General features: G+C 45.5%; 1 protein-coding gene across 2 annotated transcripts in view; it reads right to left on the bottom strand.

Annotated features, from left to right (window-relative positions):
* LOC121466073 (thrombospondin type-1 domain-containing protein 4) overlaps positions 1–26,133 on the bottom strand; it is a 182,728-nt gene extending 156,595 nt beyond the window's left edge. For both annotated transcript variants that reach the window (XM_041679589.1, XM_041679590.1), the window contains exon 1: positions 25,938–26,133. In XM_041679589.1, coding sequence (XP_041535523.1) covers positions 25,938–26,009 — 72 coding nt within the window. In that variant the 5' untranslated portion in view covers positions 26,010–26,133. The remainder of the gene's footprint in view (positions 1–25,937) is intronic.
* Positions 26,134–26,699: the final 566 nt, after the last annotated feature.

Genomic DNA, 26,699 nt, shown 5'->3' with positions numbered 1-26,699 from the left:
CACAAAGAGCCAGAACTGCTCCACATGTAAGAAATAAGAGACTACAGACTGTTCGGTCTGCAATATGACATCTGTACCTCACTCCTCCTTCCAAGGCTTGGGGATCTTTGTGGAAAACAAGGAGGAAAGATGGAAAGAGCCAGAGATGCTGGTGTCTACACAGGGCACAGCAGAACACATAGGAACTTATGACAGCAAGCAGAAGACCTGGACAAACCCAAGCCAGACAAAATCTCAGCAGGGAGAGGGGAGGCAGGCAGGATGTCCCAGCTTTTGACACTTGATAGCTGCCAGGAGAAGGAGAGTCGGTTTTCTTTAAGGGTGTGACCGGAGGTCGGTTGACCAAGCTCCAGGGCCAGCTCCACACCCAAGAGTATTTGGGAAAACACAAATCGGACTGAATAGGTTGAGAGAGAGGCAAGGGGCTGGGGGCGGAGGGGCATGCATCAGGTGGGATGGTCAGTGAGGGTGGAACTGGGAGGCATGGGGGGGGTTGTCAATATAATCAAACTCAAATTCTCAAAGAATTAACCAGAATAGTTTTAAAAAATAGATTTGAGACAGTAGACAAAAGTATACAGTTTGATAGAAGAAGACTTAAAGGAAATTGGCGGAAGAGCCATTGAAATCAGCAAGAGGCTAAAACCAGTACAAGCCACATATCCCAAGTCTTCCTACTTGCTGACCGTGGACCAGAACCTGAAGCTTCCCAGCAAACAACCTGAAAGCCCACCAGTGGGGTGGGAAGACTGCTCAGCTGATAAAGGAGCCACTGCTACCCTGGCTCAGGCATGAACTGCACTTCCCGTTAGCCAGGGTGACGGCAGGGCTGCTCAGCACAGTGGGTGCACACTGATGGCCTACTATGTACCCTGGCGGTAGAAGGGAGCGAAGGGTTTTGCACATTTCCAGTAAGTCTGCGCTTGCCTGACCCACAGAGATTCTCTGTTCCTAAGGGTCCTGGAGCAGCATTTTTAAAGCACGGAAAGCCCTTCACGGACCAGGCATTTATTAGGCACCTTGCTCGTTCCAGGCTTCTAGTAGGACCTGGGGACACCATGAAAATCAAAGGTAATCAAAGCCACACAATTAGTATTAAGTTTCTAAATGAAGTCACAACTCGTGAGACCACAAGAGATCAATCAGGCCTCATACTGACATTTATTATGGGCCATAATCCTTCAGAAACAGTTGATTCATAACCGACCCCCACAGCAATGGCACTCACGTGAATGAACATATTGTAGAAGGGAAATTAGATTATCCAATTCCCTAGAGAGTCATTAATTTATACAGTGGGTTTCAGGAAATATTTTTACATTAAAACAGTATGGTGTTTAACTTATTTCACAGGTGGCATTTGAGGGAAGAAGGGACCCATTGACTAGAACCAAACTATGCAATTCACAAAGCAGAGATTAAAGTTTAGAAGGGTCTAGAAACATTCCATTGGCCAGTCCGCTCCTACAGTCGAATTCCTTCTCAAAAGCACACTCTAGTTTTTGTTCTTGGCTTAAGAAAAAGAATAAAAGTAGAGTGTGCTGGGTAGCTGGCTTTAAAAACCAGCCAGTCTCATCCGCGCCCTTCCTAAATGTCCTCTCACGGGGTCTCTGCCTTCCGCTCTCATTGCACTGTCCCTGGCATTTTCAGCCTGGATTCCCACAACAGCTTCTTTAATGTGTAGCAAATATTGAGCATCTGGTGTGTATCAGGCACTGGGGTTCATAGCCAACGGAAGATAGAATTCCTGTGCTCACAAGACTCTGTCTTCACCTACCCATCATCTTCATAGAGATGTATTCAATAGAGAATAGAAACTCTATTCTCCCACTTTTGCTACCCATTGCTGCTCATAGATGCCACGGTGAACTTAGGTTCTAGCTCCAGGTCAGGCCTCCACTGGCAGCTCCACACGGTACAACTGTACCATGTCCTTGAGATGAAGCTACCCTCTTCAGTGTAGCATCGAAGGCCTCTTCGTGTCTGTCTCCAGCAAAATTCCCAGTGGCACGCTAGTCGCATCTTCACAGGCATCCTGACGCTGGGTTCCCCTTGTCAGGCTGTTAGTCTTTCCTTCGGCAGCTGCTCCCTTCTCCGCCCGCTTCATTTTATCTTTAAATAACTAGAGTGAGGTGATAGATCTGATTTAGTTGATGAAGTGCTTGTCTTGCAAGCATGAGGACCTCAGTTTGATTTCCCAGAACTCATATGAAAAAAGCTGGGTGTATTTGCAATGCCAGTGCTGGGGAGATGGAGAGAGGCGGATCCCTGGGGCTCACGGGCCTGCTAACTTAGTCTACCTGTGAGTTCCAATCAGGCAAGGGATCCTATTTTACAAACAAAGGTGGACTGCATCTGAGGATTGCCATGTGGTCTCTACATAGTCATGCATACATACACATTCTTTACACGTGTTACCTACACACATGAACACACACACACACACACACACACACCATCTTTCTTGAGGATTTCTCTCCCTTTTGATGTCATTTCCAAACAGTACCCCTTAGTACCCTGTGACACTGAGGTGGCCTCCTGAGTTCAGAATTGTTTACAGGCATAACACATTCTTAGCACCAGGGCCCCCATCACTCTCCCCAGAGCTAAGCCAGGATTTCCATTTCCCTAGGCTTAGAGCCAGCCTAGTGCCTAGTGTGCACCGTATATTCTGGGTGTGGCCAGCATGCAGCAGTGGCTGACTTGAAGGTGGATCTGAAGTAAAAAGGTGGAAACTTAGCACATAGAAAAAGGTTAAAATAATGGCCTACCTCACTCATCTGACTGGTACACAGCTCTTGACAGTTCAGTGACTTGGGATAATTGTCCACAGTATCATATAGCTATTATCTTCCAAATGCAAATTCATGTAATTGGAAAGTATTGAGGATAAATCACCATGGACAAGCAGACACTTTTAGGTTATTATCTGTGCATGTGTATGGTTTGCATGGAAGGGTTTGTGCCTCTGCATGCAAGGCTGCCAGTGGAAGATGCTGAGGAGTGTCAGGCCCTCCTTTAGTCCTGTCTCTCGTTGAACATGGAGGTAGGTTGGATGCCAACATGACCCAGTGATGTGCCTGGCTCTCTCCAAGACTCCCAGTGGTTGGATTACAGGGGCACACGCAGTCATGCTAGCTTTAACAGACATATTTCTTATTTATTTATCTATCTATCTACTTGTTTGTTTGGGAGGGGGAGGACACATGTAACAAAGAGCATGCGTGAAGGTCAAAGGACACTCACAGGACTTGGTCCTCCCTCCCACCTTGTGAGTTCTGGGGAATAAACTCGGGCCATCGGGCTTGGCAAGTACCTTATTGGCTGAGCCTTCCTTCCGGCCCTGACAACATACTTTTACAAATCCAAAATGCTAATAGCAGGAGAAGGCAGGATAGCTCAGCTCGGCACTTATGGGCACCGACTGTTCTTACAGAGGGCCCTGGTTCAATTCCTAGCACCCACATGATGGTTACAACCTTTTGTAATTCAAGTTCCAGCAACTGATGCCCCCTCTGGCTTCCATGGGTACCAAAACCAGCCATACACACAAAATAAAATAAAAAAGTAAAAATACTAACATCAGTAAGCTTATTGAAGTGGGACTTTATTTGACTTCATTATAATATTCTAAATTCCTCCACATAAGGTCTGTTATTTTCTGTTTCTCTGTCTCTTTTTCTCAATAATTACTATAAGTTACGGTTATAATAAAGGTCAATATCCAAAAAGGAAGGGCAAGTTATACTGGCAAAGATGGTCTTTTAAAAGTCTACTCTGCTAAGCTGCTGAGGAAAGCAATTGAGAGACACCACCAAGGTTGTTCCTGGACGTCATGCTAGCTAATGAGATGAAGTGCTATGGTCACCCAGGCAGCTGGCTGTACTGCCATCATCAAGGTAGACAGACAGCCTTGTAAAAGTGTAATAATGTAGGACTGGGAGATGGCTCAGTTGGTAAAGTGCTTGCTGAACAAGCATGAGGACCTGAGTTCAGATCCCCAGCACCCATGTTATAAAAAGGCCAGGCTCAGGGGCATGCTTCTATAATCCCTGAGCTGAGGCAGAGAGAAACAGGAGGATCCCAGGTCTCCTGATCAGTCACTCTATAGCTCTGTCCGTGAAGTCCAGGTTCAGTGAAAGAGGAGGTCTCAAAAAATAGAATGGAGAGGTAATAAAGGAAGACACAATATTGAGCTCTGAGCATCATTCATGTGTGTTCACACAGAACCCCCCCTTCATGTCTAAGCACATGGAGATAAAAGGACACGAATACACACCTAGACACATGAGTGCAATATTGTATATTATAGAAACACACACACACAAGTGTAATATTATAGGAACATATACACAAATGCAATTATTATACAGTATAGAAAGACACACACAAGTGCAATATTATACAATATAGGAACACACACACACGAATGCAATTATTATACAGTTTAGAAAGACACACACACATTCACACACAAGTGCAGCATTAAACAGTATGGAAAGAACAGCACATACGGAAGACAAGAGTGTCTGTAGACCATTGTGGAAACGTCTACAGTTTCTTCTGCAACCTTTGCAAAGATATTCATCTCCATTTCTCCTGCAGGGCTATGGGAGGATCCTGTTCACCATAAGTACTCAAAATGTCTTCTAGGGGATAAATACAGGCTTAAAAAGAAAACCAAACCAAACCTACCAGACAGCTGAGGATTTGGTGAGGTGACCTTCCCTCACTGCAATGGGAACATGGAAATCACATTTTGAAATACAAGCCTGGGATCTTTTTTTCCCATTAAATAAGGAATTTCTTGGGATTTGCTAAACATTTCTGTTTTATTCAATACAGAAACTTTAAGGCACAAGGGGTGCCAGAAACAAACCTGGAGTCTTAAGCCTAAGACAAGGTTTGTTTATTTGGGCACAGGAAACCAGCACACAGCGTTCTGCACCCCTGCTCCCCCCAGGGAAGCCCTTCCACAGAGGCACAGTGGAGAAAGCAAGCTGTGTGCATGGGTCCCTGGGCTCGGAGTTTTATTTGTTTTTTTTGTTGAATTCTGCACCAGGTCTGATTCTAGTGTTGGAGCTCTCCACTTTGACTCTTGCTCGAATAATCCATGCAAGATGAAGCATCCATCAAGTGGCAGCAAAATATGTCCTGTGGGTGCTGTGGAAACACCCTGTGCAGCACCTGGACGCACAGGGAGTTCTGGCTTCTCTCAGCCTGTAAGACTCAGCTGCCTTGCCCCCAAGCAGGCTGAGGCGATGGAGACAGCTGAGTGACCCAGACACTCTGAGTCCTACTGTGGAATAATCGCTAATGTGAAAATAACTCAGAACACCCTGGAGTGTAGCCTGGGAAACCTCCTGGAGCCACCGAGACACTAGGCTGTGGCAGCTGCCCGAATCTTCAGAGGTAAGCTATCAACACTCTGACTGAACAGCTGACGAGGGGGCAGCTCTGAGAAGAGAAGGGACTTGCCCGGCCCTACAGCCAGCTAATGGCAGACCTAGGAATGGACTCCCAAAGCCACATGTTCCTATTTCTAGCACCAGGGCTCGCTCTCTGTCATGGCTACTATCGAGTGTTGTCTTGACTAGATCTAGAGCCCCCTGGGAGACACCTTTGGGTGTGTCTGTGAGGGACTTTCTAGACTGAGTTAATTGAGGTGGTGAGATCCAAGCTAACTGTGGGTGTTGCCAGTGCATTGCGGGTTTCTAGGAGGAATAAAAAGGAAAAAACAAGCCAAGTCCCAGCATTTCTCTCTCTCTTCTTCCTGACTGGATCTTGCATTACCACTTCCCAGCTATGGTGGACTGTCGCCCCCAAACTGTGAGCCAAATAAGCCCTCCCACCATGAGCCCCTTTTGTCAGCGACTTGGTCACATCAATGAGAAAAGTCACAAATAGATCCTTTAAATGACATGGTGGAAGGCTATCTGAAAGTTCTGGCTTCATAGTCCAGGTCACCATTGACAAGGCGTGCAATCTCACTCCTCTCATATGTCATGAGTTCAATTTGAAATATTCCCACAGGTTTGTATTTGGAGTGCCTGTTCCCTAGCTGGCTGACAGTGCTATTTGGGAGGATGTGCAATCCTTAGGACGTGGGGCCCAGTGGGCAGAAGGAGGTCACCAGGGGTGAATCTTTCAAGGTTCTTATACCCAGCCCTTGGTTCCAGTCTTGGGCTTTGGATTCCTGGTCTGTTGCTGTATGGATACTCACTACGTCATGCTCTCCCTGCCACAGAACAGCTTAAGTAAGAACATGCATCATCTATCAACTCTGCTTTCCAGATAGAAGCAGCTGCTGCATAGCGTGTTTGTGCTGTGATTATGTTGGTGAAGATCATGACACATAAGAAGTGCTCGGCTGATGTTAAGTTCTACGGCTTGAGTTCTCAACAGTAGCTCTGACTCCCCGAGACAAATAGCGAATCGGGCTTCAAGCCCATATGTCCGCCCTTCAGCCTGCTTAGCTAAGTAGCTCTCCTCAAATGAATGAGCTTTATTTTTTTTTCTACCCTACAAGTTGCATATTTGAATATATTGGTTTCTTGGTTTTCACTACTAGGAAACGCAAAATCCCCCATCTCTCCCCAGCACTCCCCAGCGGCGTGGGTTTTTGACACGAGTATTCTTCGTGTCTTACTTCTGTTCTACCCAAGTTTCTCCTCTCCCGAATTTTACCTTCCTTATCGCTGACTTCCATGCTATATTCACTTAATTAAAAAAGGTTGCCTCAAACCATTTTTAGAACGAAGTCTCATAAACAAATAACTTTTCAGAGATGATCAGTCACCACCGTTGATGATGGAGACGGGAAGCAAATAAGGGCTGACAAGACAGTCCAGCAGGTTAGAGACACTAGCTCCAAAGCACCGCGACCTGAGTTGACGAGAACTGACTCCTGCAATTTGTCCTCTGACCCGCACACATGTGTCATGGCACACACGTGTGCACTCCCAAACACACACAACACATGGAAACAGACAAGAGGAGAATTCACCTTTTTATAGTTCTCCTTTCCATCCCTAATTCTTTTCTCCTCTTAACTCTCACATGTGTGATGTTTTTCTTGAAATACAAAATCAAATGGCAAAGAAAGCCTTGGTGTGGGTCTGCCCCACATCTGTGAGCACCGGAGGACGGGATCTACATTCCTTCTGAGCTCTTGACCAGTGAAGAAAACAACCAACATTCTGAATTTTTCAGTGTCAGGTCACATTTTATCCTGGATGCTTCTAGCCTCCCATCTACTTTTAGGAGGGGGAGGCACTGTGATAAAAAGTAGTCAGATGGGATGAAATAATTTACATTTTCTCCCCATATGAAAGTAATGCATTTTCATTAAAGAAAATTACCACACACCATACAGATAAGCAGTAAAAAAATAATTGATAAAACTCATGGACAGAAGGAAATATTTTAAATGTTAGCTGAGGGGGGGTGCATGAGATACAGCTATGGAAAGTTCTGGAGGCCACCTCTGCTGGTACTTGTTTTTGTTTATTTTTATTTTTTTTTGCTTTGGACTTTTGAAAGGGTTCTGATTTCCACCTCACCCAAACTAAGAATCCTGGGGTCCAGTCTGGCACTGGGGGACCTCTTAGAGTACCACTCAGGCAATGCCAGAGCCTCTTACTTTGTAACATCAGAGGATTAATTAATCCTGAACTCTTCCTCTTCAAGTGCTGATTGCAGGTGTGTGATACCACACCTGGTTGTATATGATGCCAGGGATTAAACCCAGGACTCTGTGAATGCTAGGTGTAAATACCACCAACTAAGCTACATACCGGCCCACTTCACTAGTCTCTAACAAGAGAGCACTGTCTCCCATCGGTCCCACTGGCTCTGAAAACCCTTCATGTACAATACACTGCATCTCCATGAGTTCAAGTGTTTAGGGAGGAAAACAAACAACCATCACAGGTTTCTTTCCTAGTGTGCTTTTAGAATCCCAGCCCATTCTGCTCCAGCTTGCAGGGTGGGCAGCTACAAGGTGGCCCCAGAGGAGAGAATAAAACAGTGTCTGGAGTGATTATCACATCTCCCAGGACAAGGAGTGGTTTGGGAGGGACAGAGCAGCCACTGTGGGGCCTGGACGCGTGAGGGCAATTTGTAAATGAACAGGAAATAGCAGGGCCTTTGGAGGCTTGTGGAAACGCACAAGTGACACCATCTGCTTAGAGGACAAAAAAGGATGGGGCAGAACATCCTGAGAGCAGCATCTATACTAGGAGCTTTGGGAGCAGGATGCTGTCAGGCAGTGTCTGAGGAACAAGAAAGAATCCTAACGCCGCCCTTTGGAAAGCCATTTGCAGCACATTGCTTTTCTAACCCCAAAGGGCGACATTAATCTCTATCACAGAGGACCACGGAGATTACAGGAGGATGTCTAGCCCCTCACCACGTAGGAGATGTCCCATCAACCCTAGAAGGACACCATCTTGGGCCACAAGACACGCCAATACTTTAAAAGTAAGCACTTCTGCTCCCGGCTATTTTAAAGCTACTTTGCATTTTGATTTGATTAAATCCCCATAAAGAGGAAACATGTACAACACCCAGATTATGCACTCTTACAGAATAACCATGCCGTGGGGAACTGGAGTTCACTATTGAATTTCAGTGGGAAAAAAAAGAAAGAAAGAGAACTCTAAAATAAAACCAAGTGAAATGGTTTGTTTGCTACTAAGAGCTGTTATGACTGAATGAGTCTCCTCTTTGGACCCCAGATTTCCTGTGATGAAAACTGAGGTGGCGACGGGCCAGACGCACCTAGAGTGCTATTGTTCTGGGTTTTTGGGTCTCTTTCAGTCCTAGGGCTTGCCGAGAAAGCAGAGAAACACGTCCTTTATGTGGCCATAAAGAGGCCACTTCTGTCTGTCATTGTCACACTTGTGTGCTGAGTACCTCTGAAGCCGGCCTAGCCCTCCCAACCCTAATGGCTCCTTTGGTTTTCTTCCCTCGCCAATAAATTAGAGAATGTTTTCTCCCTTGTCACCATTCCCCTGTAATTTATTGTCCTGTGGTCTCAGAGGTTCATTCAACGCCCAGGAAAATCTGTCTGCTATTCCTTGAAGATTCATTGCAGTGTTTGTTTGTAATTAAACTTACAACAGAGTCCTGCGAGCAGAAGTGAGCGATGGCGGGTCTCTGCTGTCACTCCGGCAAGTCTTCCCAGGCCCAGCCCCTGGTCCATGACACTCGGCCTGCAGCTGTCTCTTGCATTTCTAAGCCATCTGATCTCTGGGCTGTGCAGAGTCCTTGTTATGGACTTGGCCAGGTTCTAATTGCCAGCCATCAGGAAGTTGAGCAGGGGCTTATGTGAGTTAGACTCTTCCCTGGTGTGTTCAAGCTACAGTGGAGTCCAAAACGTGTTCTGCTCCTAAGGCTGCATGGCAATAAGGCATATTATGTGGTTACATACTTGATACCCATGTGGCAGATATCTGTGATTTGTAAGAAGATATTTCTTTTTATTAATTTTCATTACATGTATATGCTTGTGTGCCTGTGTGTATGCACGTGGGTAAGGGGTCCTCAGAGCTCAGGAGAATGTCTGAGCCCCTGGAGCTGGAGTTGGGCATGGCTGTGACCTGCCCAACGTGGGTGCTGGGAAGTAAACTCGGGTCCTCTGCAAGAGCAGACTGTGATCGAAATCTCTGGGTCATCTCCCCGGACCCAGACATTTGTGAGTTTTTTGCTTACTAAGCATCACTTTTCCGGGAAATACAACTCCCACATCACTTTATGACCCAAGCAGGCTGAACCTACTGCCCACTTGAAGGCCTGTGCCAGGACTTAAGCTGGTCAACTAGCATATTTTCCCCCACTGGCTCCAGGCTGAGTTTGCTGCTTAGGTCGGCTCTGTGACAGTTAGCTCTTGGAATCTCCTGTGACTACAGACACAGCCTTTTATTCAAAATTTCTAACTCCAAAAAGCTTAACATTTCAAGGTGGATTTTTAGTGACTGCTGTTTGGCTACTTATTTATGGTAAGATCGGTATTGTACCCATTTGGTTGTGGAACATGGCTTACGAGCTGACATACCATCAAAAGGAGCCTTGACAAATTGTACCCCCGTGACTGCGCGGACACAGCTAAGGATTTCAGTGAAACCTGTGCTAAGTCTTACACCATACACGTACCCTCCTGCCATATTCTGAAACAGATGGGTTTTGGATAAGAAATATGAACGAGGGCAGACATTTTGCATTTGTACATACTATTTCCCATCTGGAAAGTTCACCAACCTCACATCGATCCTTCTCAACTTAAAAACGCCTGCTTACTTCACATGTTCCAAATGACATCTCCCTCCTTTGGGAAGTAGACCCTGATCTCCTCAGCAGAATCAGCCATACTATTAGGTGGTTTCTCCACGTATCAATATCGGGGCCAATGACACAGCTGGGGGTGGAGCATTTGCCTAGCATACACAAGACTCAGGGTTCAATCCTCAGCATCATCTAAGAGAGAAAAAAAAATCCCAAAAAACCCCCAAAACACTAACTATTGATCCATACATGTTCCAGGAGTTTCTAGCCTGCGATCTGATCATCCCTGCCTTCTAGGAGCATGGACGTGTCTTGGGGTCTGTGCACAATGCAGGCACAGTAGCAGTGGAGTCCCTACCTGCAGGGCTTCCCACAGAGGGATGAGTGAGGGAAACGGCACGGAGTCACTGAAAGCACACACATCGAGTTCCTCATGTTGGAAAGCATACACACCAGCACAGCATAGCACACAACTGCCTTTTATCAACATAGAATAATAACACGGAGGGAAACAAAATGCACCATAGATGTGTCTCTCAGGCGCATTACTGAGACCAATGATGGACAGACCCCTCCTAATCCCAATAAGCTAAGGCTGCCGCAAACCTGTGAGCCACAGGATCCCTTTGGGGGCTGGTGCATGGTGGGGACTCAGTGTGCATTTGCCACATGGAATGAAAGATGTCCTCACCCACTGGGTAATTTATTGCAATGAGAGCCATGATCCGGAAGAAGGGAGCCCTGGCTGTAGACTAGCTCCTTTGAGACTAGACAAGGCCTTATCTGTTAAGGATATGGACAAACTTCCTCTAAACCCAGCGAGTCAGTACTTACGAATATGCTCACAACCTGGTTATTCAGAGCTAATTAACACATGTGGACTTGACTTTCTACTTCGGTGTGCTTGCTTTCTCGGGAGTAGGCAAGCACCAGCATGAGGATCATTTGGGTTACCCACTGTGATGTGTATCTGGCTTCAGGTATTAATAGATTTAGAATCCTGTTGATCATGAAAATGTGTTGAGTCAATGGGGGTAGAGGTGTGGATTCCCCTTTCCCTTCCTCCTCAGCTACCTTCCAACAGTTTCAGGTGGTTGACATGCAAATCTGACCATGACTGCAGGACAAGCACACTTGGGGGAACAAACTGTATACAGCTGAGGTCTCTGTACAAAAAAAACCCTCAACACAATGTCTCCTGTTTAAGCACATAACTTAAAACCACAGACGCTCTCAAGGAGCCTTAAGCCTTCACTAATCCAGTGGTCTTAGACACTATAATTGGCTCGTATAGATCCAGTTGCTCTTGGATCGCTACTCACTGTCCAACTGGGGTTGACCCATGCAATGGTCTTGGGCACATCATAAAACCTTCTCAATGATATCTGTGCCTCCTAAGAAAAATGAGTGCAACGGACTGGATGATCTCTATGCATCCCTCCCTGCCACCCATACACGGGAATTGTATTTAACATCTTTTTGGTTCTAGTGAAGGGAGTGTTTTAATCAAAGTTCCAGCTGAGGTTCTTTGCTGTGGAAATCATACAGGCTTCCTAGCTCTGTGCTTCACCAACTGGGATGATATGACCAACTTGTAGTCTTAGGAGCCCTGCTTTTTAAGATTTATTTATTTATTATGTAATTCAGTCTTTTGTTTGCATGTATCTATGCAGGCCAGAAGAGGGCACCAGATTTCATTACAGATGGTTGTGAGCCACCATGTGGTTGCTGGGAATTGAACTCTGGACCTCTCAAAGAGCAGCCAGTGCTCTTAACTACTGGGCCATCTCTCCAGCCCTAGGAACCCCATTTTTGTTCTTTGTAGCAACAGTATGTCCTTACCTTCCCCTTCTCAAAGTACCCAAGACATTTTCTCCTCCCTTCTCTCACTTCTGAACCCCTGATGGCCATCAGATTTGCCAGAGGAATCTGGAGGCACATTTTGGATTCTTGCTGATAAAATTCCCCTCTCCAGGGTTCTTTGCTTTTCTTTTTTTTCTCAGGGATGCTTGTCCCTTCCTGATACTGTAAGTATCTCTCATACCACTGACTTTATATTCTGTGTATATAGGTCCGGGTTAACCTGAGAATGTATGTGTGTGTGTGTGAGCTCCTCAGGTATTTCCCACTTGGTTTTAGAGACAGGATCACTCACCAAGTATTCTAGACTGGTTGTCCAAATGATCTCCAGAAACCAATTTATCTTTATCTTCTCAGTGCTGGGATTACAAGCATGTATCACCATGCCTGACTTCTTAAAAAAAATATGGATCCTGGGGCTCAAACTCAAGTCTTCAGTCTTGGGTGGCAAACATTTTACCAACTGCATCATCTTCCCAGCCCTACACTTTAATTTGACACCCCCCAGCAGTATTTCCTAGTTCCCCTACTGCCCTTACGCTAGGCTTTGAGATTCTATTAGTTATTTTTGTGGAGCTATGACCAAATTATCTAAAAGAACAAGTTAAGATCTAAAGGACTCATATTACCTCATGGTCAGAGGTTCGGTTCACCATGGTGGTAGGAGCACATGGCCAAGGAGTTTCTCCGCCTCGCCATAGGCATGAAGTATAAAGATATTGAAAGGAGCCAGGGACAGAATACCACCCCTAAGACCTGCTGCCCTAATGACGTAGTACCCTCAGGTTAGCCTCACATGCTAACGTTTCCAAAACACCCCAAGATAGTACCGGCAGAAGGGCTAATTTAATATGTCTCTGGGGGACATTTCATATTCAGGTCATAAGAGACACAGACATCATTTTTTTCCAATACTGGGAGCTGCCACCCACTGAGCGTTCGCTTTGTATAAACACTCAGGGTGGGGGCACTTTCCTCAGTCTTCCTGACAATGATGCTGACACGATCCTCCCACTTGAACAACGCTAAGTGATGCTCAAAGGAGTTAGCTAACCCAGCTAAGCAAGAAAGACAGAGGACCAGTGCTTCAAGCTGAGGTCTGGCGCCTTCAAACCAACAGGTCTTAGGTGCCCTCTGTACGGACGGCACCAACACTATTCGGGGTTCACAGTCCACATTTGCAGCACAGACCATCTTAAAGCTGAAAAGCATTTAGGAAATCACTTAATCTTCGTGAGTTCTTGGAGAACCCAGGAGATTTAAGAACACATCCAAACAGCATAAGGGAACGGCACAGTAATATGGACGGCTGCCCACGCATTACACACGCCTGTATTTACACTACAAATGTAAAGCTGCTTTTTACAAGCTGCCATGGAACACTTTCAACAATTGGTATATTTGGCCACAAAACCCTCCCCTCAATCCTTTTTATTTAGAACGCTGAGGTTGTATTGTGAACAACACGTCCTCCAGCCTACATGCATTATCTTCTCCTGTGGGTACTTAATGTTCTAGCCAAGAAGAACAAAACTGCCATTGTCTAAATATGCCCTTGCTTTCTCCAACTCCGTACTTTCTCTGCCCAAATTGTTCCCGAGGCTGTGGATGCTTCCCTCAGTTCTGTCTGTGGAAGGTCTAAGCGTCCCTCGATCCCACCTCATACACTGGTTTCTTCTGAGGGCTGGTCCTGCCCCCACCACATTCAGAGCCCCCCCCACATGTCAGCCCTCACCAGTATACTTCTCAGTGCCAACCTTTGCAGGGCACTCAGGTCCAGCCTTAGGGATTTCTAACGCACAGCATGAAACCTTCCATATACAAAAGTTCTCGAGACATAGACGTTGGGTATAACTTAGGTTTCCTTGTTTAGCTTTGTGGGAATGTAGAAAGAAGAAAAAAAAATATAGGTTGACCGATTTCAATATATTCTAATATAAACCACTCTGGTTTACATTAAATACTCATTTTGTCCTTTAAATATGCCTGCTTTGAGACTGCAGCATTCTTTCTGTGGATTCACATTAGCTTTCTAAGCTAAAGTAAATAAATTTATATACTCAGCTGAATCAGCAAACAGGATTAAGTCAGAACATCTTTTAGAAGGAGAGATGGCTAATTGAGTAGGAGTGTCAATAGTTAATGGAAAGAAGCAGAAAAGAAGAAAAGTCACCCATGGAAGGATGTGTTCTTAGACAACAGTTATGACCTCAGGGCCAGCCCGTTCACCTGCCTCAGGTGTTGATGGGCAGTGTGGGAGGAGTGGGGCAGCACTCCATCGCTCATGCTGCCTCAAGACAGGTAAGGAATGTGGACAGTTCTCCCATGCTCACAACTTCGGGGCTGGCTCGCCCACCCCTCCTCCAACAGGGTCAGCTGTATTGGGCTGCCTAAGTGAGGAGCCTCAAGTTGCTGTTGGCCAGAGTTTCATCACAGTACTGGAAAGCATACTAGGACAACATGCGTATGTTCACATGGAGTCCAGAGGACAGCCTTAGGTATCATCCTCAAGAACGTCGCCCACCTTGCTTGGGACAGGGCCACTCATTGACCTCGAACTTACCAAGATGTCCTGGCAAGCTGGCGGGTGATCCCCAGAAATCCTCCTGCCAATCTCTGCCTTTCCAGTTCAGGGATTACAAGTGCATGCCGCCAGACCTGGCCTTTTATGTGGGTTTGGGGGATTGAACTCGGGTCTTCACAGTTGCAAGGCAAGCACTTTATGAACTGAGTCGTTTAGCCAGCCTCAAAGCACAGGACTTTCTACTAATATACCCAGTGGTTTGTTGGCAAGTGATACTCTCACAAAGAGCAAACTAAATTTTAACTGAGCTTCTCTTGATATCTCAGCCACAATTGGCTACTTTTCTATGGTGCAACTGCAAAAGGAAAAGTTAAAGGAAGATGCTGAAGGCCACCCTTCACATCTGCATAAACCTTTGCAGTTTACCAAGCTCCATCTTACTAATACTGGCATTATATCAATTACATTATATGGTATTATATTAATGCCTACTGAGATCAATATTACCATCACCCTACTTTGTTGGTGAGACAACATAGGTCTAGAAAAATTGTTTCTCTAATGAAGTTTTGTTTGGAGGGAACAAAAAAGACCCAAGTACATCTTACAGGATGGGACAGAGGTGTCTGTCTTCTTCTCCCCTTTTCACAATTTCCCTGGGAATGGCAGGAAAGAGACACATGTAACAACTACAAAACAAGAAAGGATGCAGTCAGCAGATAAAAATTCTGAGGAATTTCTGGATGTGAGAGTCTATGTTGGCAAGAAGCCTCAGTGGAAGAGGCTACCCAGAGCAGCCACTGCAAACATGGGGACATTCTAAACTCAGAAGCGACTGTACAACGAGAAGAAGCTGCTGAACACCAGTGGCCATTAGCACAAAGGAGAGGATGGTCTGATGAGACAGCAGCCGTGGCCCTGTAAAGAATCTGGTGGGAGACCTCAACCAGCTTCCTTGAAAAGACACACAAACACTAGCAAAGATATAGTAGACATGGACCATTTTATCTATAACCTTGATTTAATGGATACATCAAAACATCCTGATTTATTGTGTCACTATTCACAAAAGGAATCAACCCAGGTAGTCTTCGTGGATGAATGGGTAGGGGAAATGTGGCGTATACATACAGGGCAGTAGTATTCAGCTAAAGGGAATGGAAGCTGTCCTTTACAGCAAGTTGGATGGGACTGGAGAATATTATGTTAAGGGAAACAAAGTAGGTACGAAGAGGCAAGGGCTGCTTGCTCTCATTGTTGGAGCTTAAAAACAGATCTCATGAAAGTAGACAGAATACTGGATACCATAGGCTAGAAAGGGTGGATGGAAGGGGTGCAGGAAGGCTGGCTGATGGAGACAGGAATGCAATTGGGTAGGAGGAACAGTTTTAAGGTTCTGCAACACAGTACATATCTATGGTTGACATTAATTGTGTAGTTCCAAATAACTACTAGAAAGGAGTTTGAAAACTCCTAACACAAAGAAAAGAAAAATATTGAGGGGATGCATACACCGAATATCTTGATCTGCTCATTACAAATTGTATGTATCCCACTGTATTCCAGAAGTATGTTCAATTATTTGCATCAAGGAAAATTTTAGTGCGACAGCAGAGAGGTAACACAATTGGTAAAATGCTATTGCATTGGCAGGAAAGCCTGAGTTTGGTCCCTATGGAAAAAGCTGAGCTTAGCGGTGTACTGTCATTGAGACCCAGGGCTTGACATAGGGACCCTCATTGCTAGGGAGGCAAAGCCAAGGGATTCCTAAGCTTTCAAGCTCCAGAGCCCAGTGAAAGATTCTGTCTCAGACATAGGTGGCTAGCTCCTGAGTAAGACAGCTAGCCCTGACCTTTGCTCTCCAGACACGCACACATACAAGCATCTTAATACTTCGTTACAAACAAGTACATATCTTCACCCACTCACCCCCCCCCACAAAACTATAAAAGTACACTCTTAAAGTTCCAATACTCAATTATAAAAATATGCATCAAAATGAACATTTTCTCAAATAAATCCGACAATGTTTACAGAACGCCTGTCCATAAAATCAGCTATACAGCAACAGCTCTCAAAACCTCTGAATCACAGACACCACATTTTCTGACCACAGTATAATCAAGTTAGAACTTAAATTGGGATTAGGAAAAAAAGGCCAGCTCTCCATACTTATTCTTTTAAATTACATAATGCACAGGCCATGTAAATTTTTTAAAACACGAGAGTGAAAAACAACCATCATAAATGAGATCTTACAAACTATGGGCTGGCGACACGGCTCGGCCATTAAAGACTCAGAGATACAACCAAAGCAGCAGTTTCTCACACTAACAGATTAATGAAAGAGGATAAAATTATCTCAATAGATAAAAAATAGCAAATAAAATCCAATGCCTAAATCCAAATGTGGTATAGCGCACCTTTAATCACAGCCCTAGGGAGGCAAAATCAGGCAGATATCTATGTGTTAAAGGTCAGTCTGGTCTGTGTAAAGCACTCTGGGTAAGTCAGGGTTACATATTGAAACCTTGTTTCAAAAAAAAAATAAAAACAATACCTATTCATAAAAAAGTTCATTATCTTGACGGAGCAGGAATAGAAGAGACATTACCAAACTGATAAAGCGTGCAAGCAAAAATTTCTATCAAGCTGTTTTTAGTAGCAGCATATAAGAATTGAAAAGGCAAAAAGGTCATTCTGTACAGGGAATTATGTACTTAGAAACTAAAAAATTTTATATTTTCTTGAAAATCTTTAAAGGCATAAACAAATGTGCAGGGTTGTCTCTATGTTCATAGAGACAATGTCTCAACATTTAAGTGATATCAGTGTTCTCATATAGAACTACAGATTTAATACAGTTCTGATAAAAATCACCAAAGGATTTTCAAGAAAAATTGACAATACAACTGCAAATTTCATTAGGAAGAGCAAATATTTAGATAAAGCCAAGACAATCCTCAATGAGTAAAGATGGAGAGATGGGCTCTGCAGAGTGAGCCTTGCTCTCCAACTTGAATTACAGAGTCAAAGACAGAGAGATGGTTGACGGGGACACAGAGACTGAAGAAAACATGCATGGGAAACTGATACTGGACAGTAAATTTGGTGCAAATGTATTGAATAGGAGACTATTGAATTGTGTCCTGTCAATGAAGAACACAATCAAAACAGATCCTTATTCACAGTCCTTAGGAAAATCAGTTCTGGGTGTCACCAGATTCTTTTAATATAAAAGAATCCACTTATTTAAATATTGTTTGCTTTCTTTCATTTGTGGTTCTTAGGGGAGTGTGTGTGTGTGTGTGTGTGTGTGTGTGTGTATGTGTGTGTACATAACTGTCTAAGGGACAGAGGAGACCAACAGGAGAGAGGAAAAGGGAAAGAAAGGAGGGCAGTGAGGTAGGGGTAGGGAATATGCTCAATATGCAAAGGCTTGAAAATAAATAAAGGTAAAAAAAATTTTAATGTGATTTTCCAGACTCAGATAATTTTAGAAAACAACATAAGAGGCTACATCTATATCCTCAAAAATTATTTCTTAGGAAACAGAAAGAATCAACATAAAGAAACTAAACATACATTTAAATACTTTAAAACTGAGAGCCTCTGTTGAGACAAAAATATAAAATTTTTATATGAGCTACTGGAAAAATATTACAACAAATAACATTCATATCAATATATAACAAGCAAAGGATTCAAAATCAAACTATGCAATGAACCCCTAACTTGGTGTTGAAATAGCAAAAATCAAATTCAAACCAGGAGGTCGATACAGACATCTCACGGTCTGTGCACACACCCAGGTTACATGGTAATAGCTAATGGTCAGAGAAATGTCAGTTATATACTGATACTATTTTATATCGACCACATCAGTAAAATTAGCCTGTTCTATAATACCAAATATTGGAAAGATGGTGATCCTTGAGAATTTGCCTGCACTTCTAAAGGACATGAAATGGACACAACGGCGCAGAAGCCAACTTGGCATTCCCTTCTGCTAAGCTAATGCAAAGGCAAATCCCCTACAGGAGCCCTTGCTGATTCAGAGAGGACACATGTTTCAGAACGTTCATAGCAGAATGCTTATTGCAGGAAGACAAATAAGAAAACCCAAATATCTGGGGCTGGAGACATGGCTCAGTAGTTAAGAGCAATCGCTGCTCTTACACAAGGCCTGGGTTTGAGCCCCAGAACCCACATGGTAGCTCACAACCGTCTGTAATTCCAGTGTCAGGGATCCAATGCCCTCTTCTGTCCTTCGAGGGCACCAGGCACATTGCAGTGCACATTCGTACATGTAGGAAAAACACTAGTACACAGAAAAAAACCCTAAATAAAAAAAACCCACATATTTATAGTAAGAATGATGCTATATTTCCATATAGCAAGTTCTACATACTCAAGCTGTGTTGCGCTAAAATGATGGACCCATAGCAGCATGGGCCATTCATGTTTAATGAGAAATCAAGTTGAGTACAATGTCAAGACCATGTTTATACAATTTAAAATCAAAGAAAATCAATTAATATGGCTTTTAGAGATATATACATATGTAATCACTACTACTAAAACTATTTTTATATTCTTTAAGGCAGGGTCTCACTACATAGTACTGGCTATCCTGGAACTTGCTTTGTAGACCAGACTATTCTTATATTCAAAAAGATCTGTGTGCTTCTGTCTCCCGTCCTGGGATGATAGTTGTATGTCGCCACCACTCCACCACACACACTAGCTGTGATTACTGTTTCTGTAAGTGATGGCAGGATAACCATACATTTCCCGGCGATGTTCATCTCTGAGGGACAGAAGACAGGCTGGAGGGAGCAGCTGGCACTGAGTACAGGGCTGGGGTGGCCTGGTGTTGTTAGCCTGGCAATGGCCATAGCTGTCTAATTATCCCGCCGCCTCCACAGTCCGCGATTTCTCCTACACATATTAAATGCTACCCCTTTTATAGGAACAAGAGTCATTCTTTTTGAAACACTTACCTACTCAAAAGACCATTCCTTTCCAAAAGGCCTTGGTGGTTTTATGATTCATTTTGAAACTCCTTGGAGAAAAAAAAGTTAATTCCTCGGGTGTTTGAACTGCTTCAAAGCATGTGAGCAGAGGAGAGACGTTTGAATTTTATAAAACTTTGGGCTCGCACAATTAAAGATCGCCATGAACCAACGGCACTGATTTATAAAAGATAACAATGCAATATTCATAAATCAAGTAGCGAAGGCAATGAATATGTCAACCCTAACAAGCAAATCGGTAGCCGGGTAACTGTAAAAACACAGCCAGTCCGTGACCACATAAAATCACTACGTAAATATAGTAAAGGAAAAAGGCACATGAGTATTTTGATGAAGGTAGACAAAGTCTGATAAAATTCCACAACCATTCCTGATTTTTTTTTAAAAAAAATGTGGATAGGAACTTATAATTGGATAACATCATCTACCTAATGTATCTGGCAAGCCTCATGCTCAGTGGTGAAATGCTAGCATTCCCATCTAAGTCTGGAAGGAGTTGAGACTGTTCGCTTCCACTGCTCTGACTCAACTTGCCCTTCTAGAAGGTCCCTGCAATTGCGACAGGCTAGCAGGAAGGAAGAGGTCAGTAGAGGAGGAGCTCTGTCATTACACACAAACTGAAGGCGTACATGCGCTCACACACACATGCATAGACATTCCTTTATAACACACACAGATGATTCTGGGTGGAGGATGACGAACTGTGAACCATTGTTCTATCTGAGGAGAGAAGAACCCTGAAAATGGGGCTGGGGAGCTGGCTCAGCTGGTAAAGTGTTTTCCCTGCATGAGGACTTGAGCTCAGATCCCCAGCAGCTGGGTTAAAAAGCCTGGAATGGTGGTAGGTGCCTGGGATCTCAGCACTGGGGAGGCAGAGGCGGCAGGATCCCAAGCACTTGTCGGTTGGCCAACCTAGCAGAATCACTAGGTTCCTGCCCTACTCCATTGGGCTGTTGGCAACTGATGGTTGCCAAGGAAGGGAGAGTCGCTTTCCTTGGGGATGTGGCTGCTAGTAGGTTGTTTTCGCTGGATGGGTACATGCCCATGTGTATACAGGCTGGACTCAGGGTTATTAGTAGCAAAACAAAAAATAAAAAAAAGAGGACACCATGTTGGAAGATGAGATGGAGGGCGCTAGGAGGAGTTGGACAGAGGCAGAGGTGGATGAGTGTGGTCAATATATGCTGTGAAATATATGTGTGAAACTCCAAAGAACAAAGCATTTCAATGAGCTGAAAAAAGATGTCACCGATGAACATGCCAAAGTGAGTGGGAAAAGCCCATGAGGCCTCAGCCCTACACAAAGGACTAAAGACAACCGAGGAAAGCTGGGAGCGGGACAGGTGGTCATCCTCAGGGAGCATACCAACTAGTTGTCCAGTGCCAAATGGTCAGCCCTAAAACATATGTACAAGTAACGCTGTAAAGACTCAATGGGTTATATTTAGGAATATTTTGGATACACACACACACACACACACACACACACACACACATGCACACAATAAAAATTACTGAAAAGAAGTCATGAATCTGAAGGAGAGCAGAGGACTATATGGGGGGCTGGAGGAAGGGAAGGGAAGAAAGAAATGTAAATAAATTATAATCTTGGGACATCTCGCCCTTGCACTTGAGAAAGATGGCCTGCCCCTCGCCACAGGTATGCATGAGGTACACAAGTGAGCTGAGCCCGAGGGCCTGAGAACAGCACAGCTGACCCCACCCCACCTCATCTGCCAGGAGGTGACATGGATGAGGAAAACATGCTCTCTCCCCTCCATCCCTTGCTATCTGTGGCAGACAAGAGAAGTGACCCCAAGTTCACAAGTGAGAGAACTAGCCCTGTCCCACACTCACTGCAGCAAAAGGAGATCGGGTCCTGTGCCCACCTGAGCAGCACACTAGAGAGCTAATCCTGCGGTCCAGGTCCCAGGTGAGCCAGGCCTGAGGGCCTGAGAACAGGAGAGCAGACCCAGCCTTTCCTAGTGTTCCCCCTAGGCAATCAGGAGAGAGGGCCCTGCACCTTGCCTGGGCGAAACAAAATAGCTGGCCCTGGTGATTTGTGTGTTGGGGACCTGGAGCTGGGGCCCCCTGAGAGCAGAACTGGCCCTGCTCCTTGCTGCAGGCTGCACTGGGTGAGCTAGCCGAGACAGTGCTGGAGAAGTGACCAGGAGGGAAAGCTGGCATGCTACCACCCAGGCCCAGAACCAGGGCTATGAGTTGGCCCACCCCAATTTCCAACGAATCTATGAACTGTTGGAGCTTATAAACCAGATGAACCTACAGATCTAAAACAGCAGAATCTCTGTGATACAGGACAATAGGATATCAAGGGGGTGTAGCAGAGACAAGAGGCCTTGAGCCAGACCAATGACTCTGGGCAATGAACACTTGAAGTAAAGAGGAATGGATTAAAGGGTAGACTGTGTGACTCAACAGGCCACAGCTTCCATGACAAGATTCTTCTTCTTTTGGTGTTTCTTTGTTTTGCTTTGCTTTTGGTTTTTCTTTTAAATTTGGTTTTGATTTGGGTGGAAGGTTGCAAGAGCAGAGGGCAAATGTGAGGGGATGGGGAGATAAGCGGGATGGGAATGCATGATGTGAAATCCACAAAGAATCAATAAAAGTTAAAAAAATTATAATCTCAAAATTAAAAAATAACAAAAGTACAGAGGAGAGGGAGGGGGGAGATGTTTGACACTGACCTATAAACACATGCCTGTGCACACACAGGCATACCTACCTGCATACATGTGCGTGTACACACACAGACACACTTTAAAGATGTCATTTTGGGCTGGAAGTGTAGTTCAGTGGCAGGTTAAATACCTACCATACAAGATACTCTAGGTTTATTCTCTAACATAAAGAAAAGAGAAAGAAAGAAAGAAAGAAAGAAGGAAAGAAGGGAGGAAGGGAAGAAGGGAGGGAGGAAGGGGAGAGAGGGAGGAGGAGAGGGGGAGGAGGGGAAGGGAGGAGAGAAGAGAGGGAGGGAGAGTGAAGGAGGGAGAGAGAGATACAATCAGTGGTTTTTAGTGTAGTCACAAAGTTGAGCATCTACCCCAACACCACCAAATTCCCAAACATTTTCGTCACCACAAAAGGAAAGTCTGCAACCATTAGCAGCCCAAATACTCTTTAATTTGGATAGGTGTTGCCATATTGCTTTACCAAAATTAAAGCAACAACCTTTGGCATCGTCTCACCACAGAGTACAAACCCTTACGGGTTTCTGGCTGCCCTTACTTCCTCCTCCCTGAACATGCCAGGATTTCACTGGTCAGAGAAGGCAGTGCCCCTACTCCTCTGTCCCCCCAAAGATCCAGCATCCTGGCATGCTTTCCACACTCACAAAGGTACTGAAACAACTGGGAGTGGGGTGCCGTGGTAGAGCTCTTGTCTCACACGAGCAAGGGCTGGTTCCATGGCCAATATTGGAAATAGGGGACTAAATGCAAATAAAGAATGCATTTGAAATTGCACCAAGGGCTGGAGAGATGCAATTTCTCTCCAGAGGAGCCTCTGTTCTTTCTTGCAGAAGATCAGGGTTTGGATCTCCGCACCTTGTCAGGTGACTCACAACTACCTGTAACTCCTGCTTCAAGAGGTCTGATGCCCTCTTCTGGCTCCGTGGGCACTGCACTCATGTGCACGTGCCTACCCCACTCCCCACACAAACAATTACAAATAAATACAAAAACTTTTGAAAAATGCTCTGAAAGTCCAGCCTGACTTCAACAAGTGTTTCACAGTCCTTCAGAGGACGCACCACTGTGTGCAAGTGTACATGGCTACAATTCCGATCTCGTGAAGGACAGAGGTATTCTAGTGACCCCAAGGCTCTAAGTTCAATGCCATGGCAACAAGGAAACAAAAGCAACAGCAGCCTTTTACACCCCGTGCACTGACCTAATACCAGGTTGCTCTGTCCTTGAATGACAAGTACCTATGTCCACAGGGCCATCCAACTGAGACATCCTCTGCACACACTTGCTTCCCCCACTTGTGGGCCTCCAGGCCCCCATTGGAAAGACTTCACACCCAAGACAACTGGTTCTGCAAACTGGTCCCAGCTCTGCCGCTTGGCTCACAGCCCCGGGCTGAGAATGCAGCCCGCTCAGCAGCCTGGGTGGACAACGCCTGCTCCCCTTTCTTCCTTTCCTCCTGTGTGCTTTAGGGAACATCGAAGGAAGGATAATTAGAACCTGCAAGAAAATCCACTGACAGGCAGGAGGAAAGGAAACTGTGGTGACTTAAGGGCGCCGCCACATGTTTATGGGCGCGTGTTTGTAAGTAACACGGCAATAAAAAAGACACTCCTATAAAATGCCACATTCTTCAAAGCTCTACATAAACGGCATTCTCTTTTAAGGGGTGGGGACTCAGTCATGTCCCTTCCTCATCATTTCACTTCCAATAAGCAAAAACAATCCTAATTTTACCATCTCTTAGTAGGGCAGACATTACAGAGCCGACTGCACAGAAACATTCACACACATGCGTGCGCACACATGCTGGAGAAACAGAAAAGGTGCAGGGAGATCTTTTTATGGCTTAGCAGTGCAGGTGCCAGGGGTAGCAGGGTAGGAGTCTCACTGCCTCTCTTCGGGCCTTCTGGCTGTTCATATTCAGCATACATACTCGAACTCCAAAGCCAGTCTGGTCCCACTCTCCTGAGAGAGCGGCCAGTGCTATCTGCACACCACCAAAGTAAGGGTGTGTCTGTGTGTGTGCGCTCTGCCTTCATTTCCTTCTGCTTTGCCAACTGCGAGGCAAAGCAGAGCCTTCTGCCTGCGTAAGAAGCTCCAGGACATGAATTCCTGAGTGGCCCTCCCCGGGAGCCAGTTGTGGGCAGGTAACTGAAGCCTGCCTTTTGCCTTGCTGTTAATAAGAGTAATTGGCACACCGCGGAGGGGCTGCAGCGGTGCTGTGATTTGCTCAGTACAGAGGTCTCCCCTGACCAGATGTGTCGGCAGCGGTGATAGAAATATTTTCCATATGAGCTTTCCTCTCGCCTGCTTAAGTGCTCCGGGCTGAGTGAGGTGGGCCCATTTGCCATTTACTCCACACAGTAAAAAAAATCAACAGGGAAGTTGCAAACTTCAGCTACAAGCAGAGGCCAGTGGTCTGCTTTGAGCTTTTAGCTTTCCTAATCTACCAGGCATCTCCACTTCCCTCTCGGGAGCTCTGTTCCCCAGAGACTATCCACAGTGCAGAGGGCGAAAAGCCTAGGACAAATGACCCGGGAGCTGAGAGCTCGTGGAACCTTCCTCAGTCTTGCAGCATGGGCGCAGGCTGGGGAAGCATGCTCGGGGAGAAAAGCAATGACATTAGCTTTCAGGACTCACTTGGCTCCTGACAAGGTGAACAAAAGGCAAAGCTGGGAAGTGGCCTCGTAGCCCTTTTAAAAGCTGTACACAGTGGGCTTTTCAGAGGGAGATGAGCTCCCTCCAAGTCAGTAGTGAAGGAACGGAGGAAGACTCAAAGTTGGTGCCAGCTCATTTGCACGGCAGGGTGGGGACATTAAATGTTCCTCTCTCCCTGCTCAATGAGCAACACTTCAGGCTCTGCCTGCATCAAAACTGGCTCCCAGAGGCATCAGTGATACCCAGCAAACACACGAGCTAGACCAATAAGAAGCTGCCCCCACAAACCCCCAAAACATGCCTCCTTTTTCTGGCAGATCTAAGCACACTTGTAGCCATGCTGGCTGCCACTTTCCCTTTCCACACTCATGACAGAAAGAGAAACACTGGCTTATCCATGCCCCTTAAGGCAAAGAAAGAGAAAAGCATGGCAGGAAGGCAGGAAAGCAAGGCAATCTCTCACACATGCAGATTCTCTCTGAGGCACTGGGGGGAAAAATGCCTCAAAGGCTATGTCCTTCCTGCATCTGTACTAGACCTTACTAGAATCTAACATATACGCCACCCTCCACCCCAGAGCCCCGCAAACAGCAGAAGAAGCATGCATTCCTCAGGCATCTGCCACCCAGGGCATGTCAGGTCCCCAGGGTGGCAACTACATGGACAGGCTCAGCACAAGACTTCAGAAAGTACAGGATCCTTCAAGAAGAGAAGTTTCCCTGTGAGAAAAGTCTAAAATAAAGTCATATAAAGCATTATTCTTTGCACACCATAAAAACCTATTCCTTGATCCCTCTTCATAGGAAGAAGGGGAAATTTAATACTGACAAAAAGAGAACTTCTGACAAGATCGTTTATTTGGCTTACCTCTCCCCCTGGTCTTGCTAACACTGCTGTCTCAGTGTGGAACAATGTTAATAACAGGTAGCTGACAAGCATTATTACCCAGAATCAGAGCTACCCTGGAGGAGAATCCGGCAGCCAAGAGCTAACGCTAGCAGATGCACTTGCGGCTCCGGGATCCCAGCCTGGAGTTCCGTGGGCACCGCGCTGGTTCCCTGGCTCCTTCCCTCACTGCGCTACCCCGTGCTCGGAGCTCAGCCTCTGCGCTGAAGAAAACTGGTAAGCTGATCTCTTCATGTAATAACTTCTCCTGGCTGGGGGAGGGGAAAGGAGCCGGCTGGGAGCTGGGGGGCTGCCTTTAACAGAAAGCAGAAAAGGGGAGGGACAGAAATGATCAATGTGGAGGCTGCATCTGGCCTCATTCATGAAAAGGGCTCCAAGGTAAGCACTTCGAATGCAGGGGGGTGGCAGGCTGTGACGGGAGGAGATGCAGGCTGGCAGCTTGGGGAGCAGGGACCCTCAAGGCCTTCTTCTTACCTCTGGGTCTGGGGCTAAAGGGCTTGGTGAGCTACACAAGTTACCAGCCCACTCTGGGATATAGCCCCCCCCCCTTCCCCACTGGTCCTAAGTCAAGAGGTGGGTGGATAGCTTCTGCATTCCTTTCCATCTGATTTGATGGTTGCAGAAATCTAGGCACAGACTCCTTTATCAAAGGCAGCCTGGAAAGTAAAGAAGTCACCAGAGGGCCACCTGCTTGTCACGTGAGCACGAATGGACGGGAACTGG

Source organism: Microtus oregoni, unplaced genomic scaffold, assembly GCF_018167655.1.
Source record: "Microtus oregoni isolate MIOR12 unplaced genomic scaffold, Mior012 000032F_ref0000030, whole genome shotgun sequence".
Classification (NCBI taxonomy): domain Eukaryota; kingdom Metazoa; phylum Chordata; class Mammalia; order Rodentia; family Cricetidae; genus Microtus; species Microtus oregoni.
The sequence above is the reverse complement of the archived record's forward strand: the minus strand, read 5'-3'. Positions and strand labels throughout refer to the sequence as shown.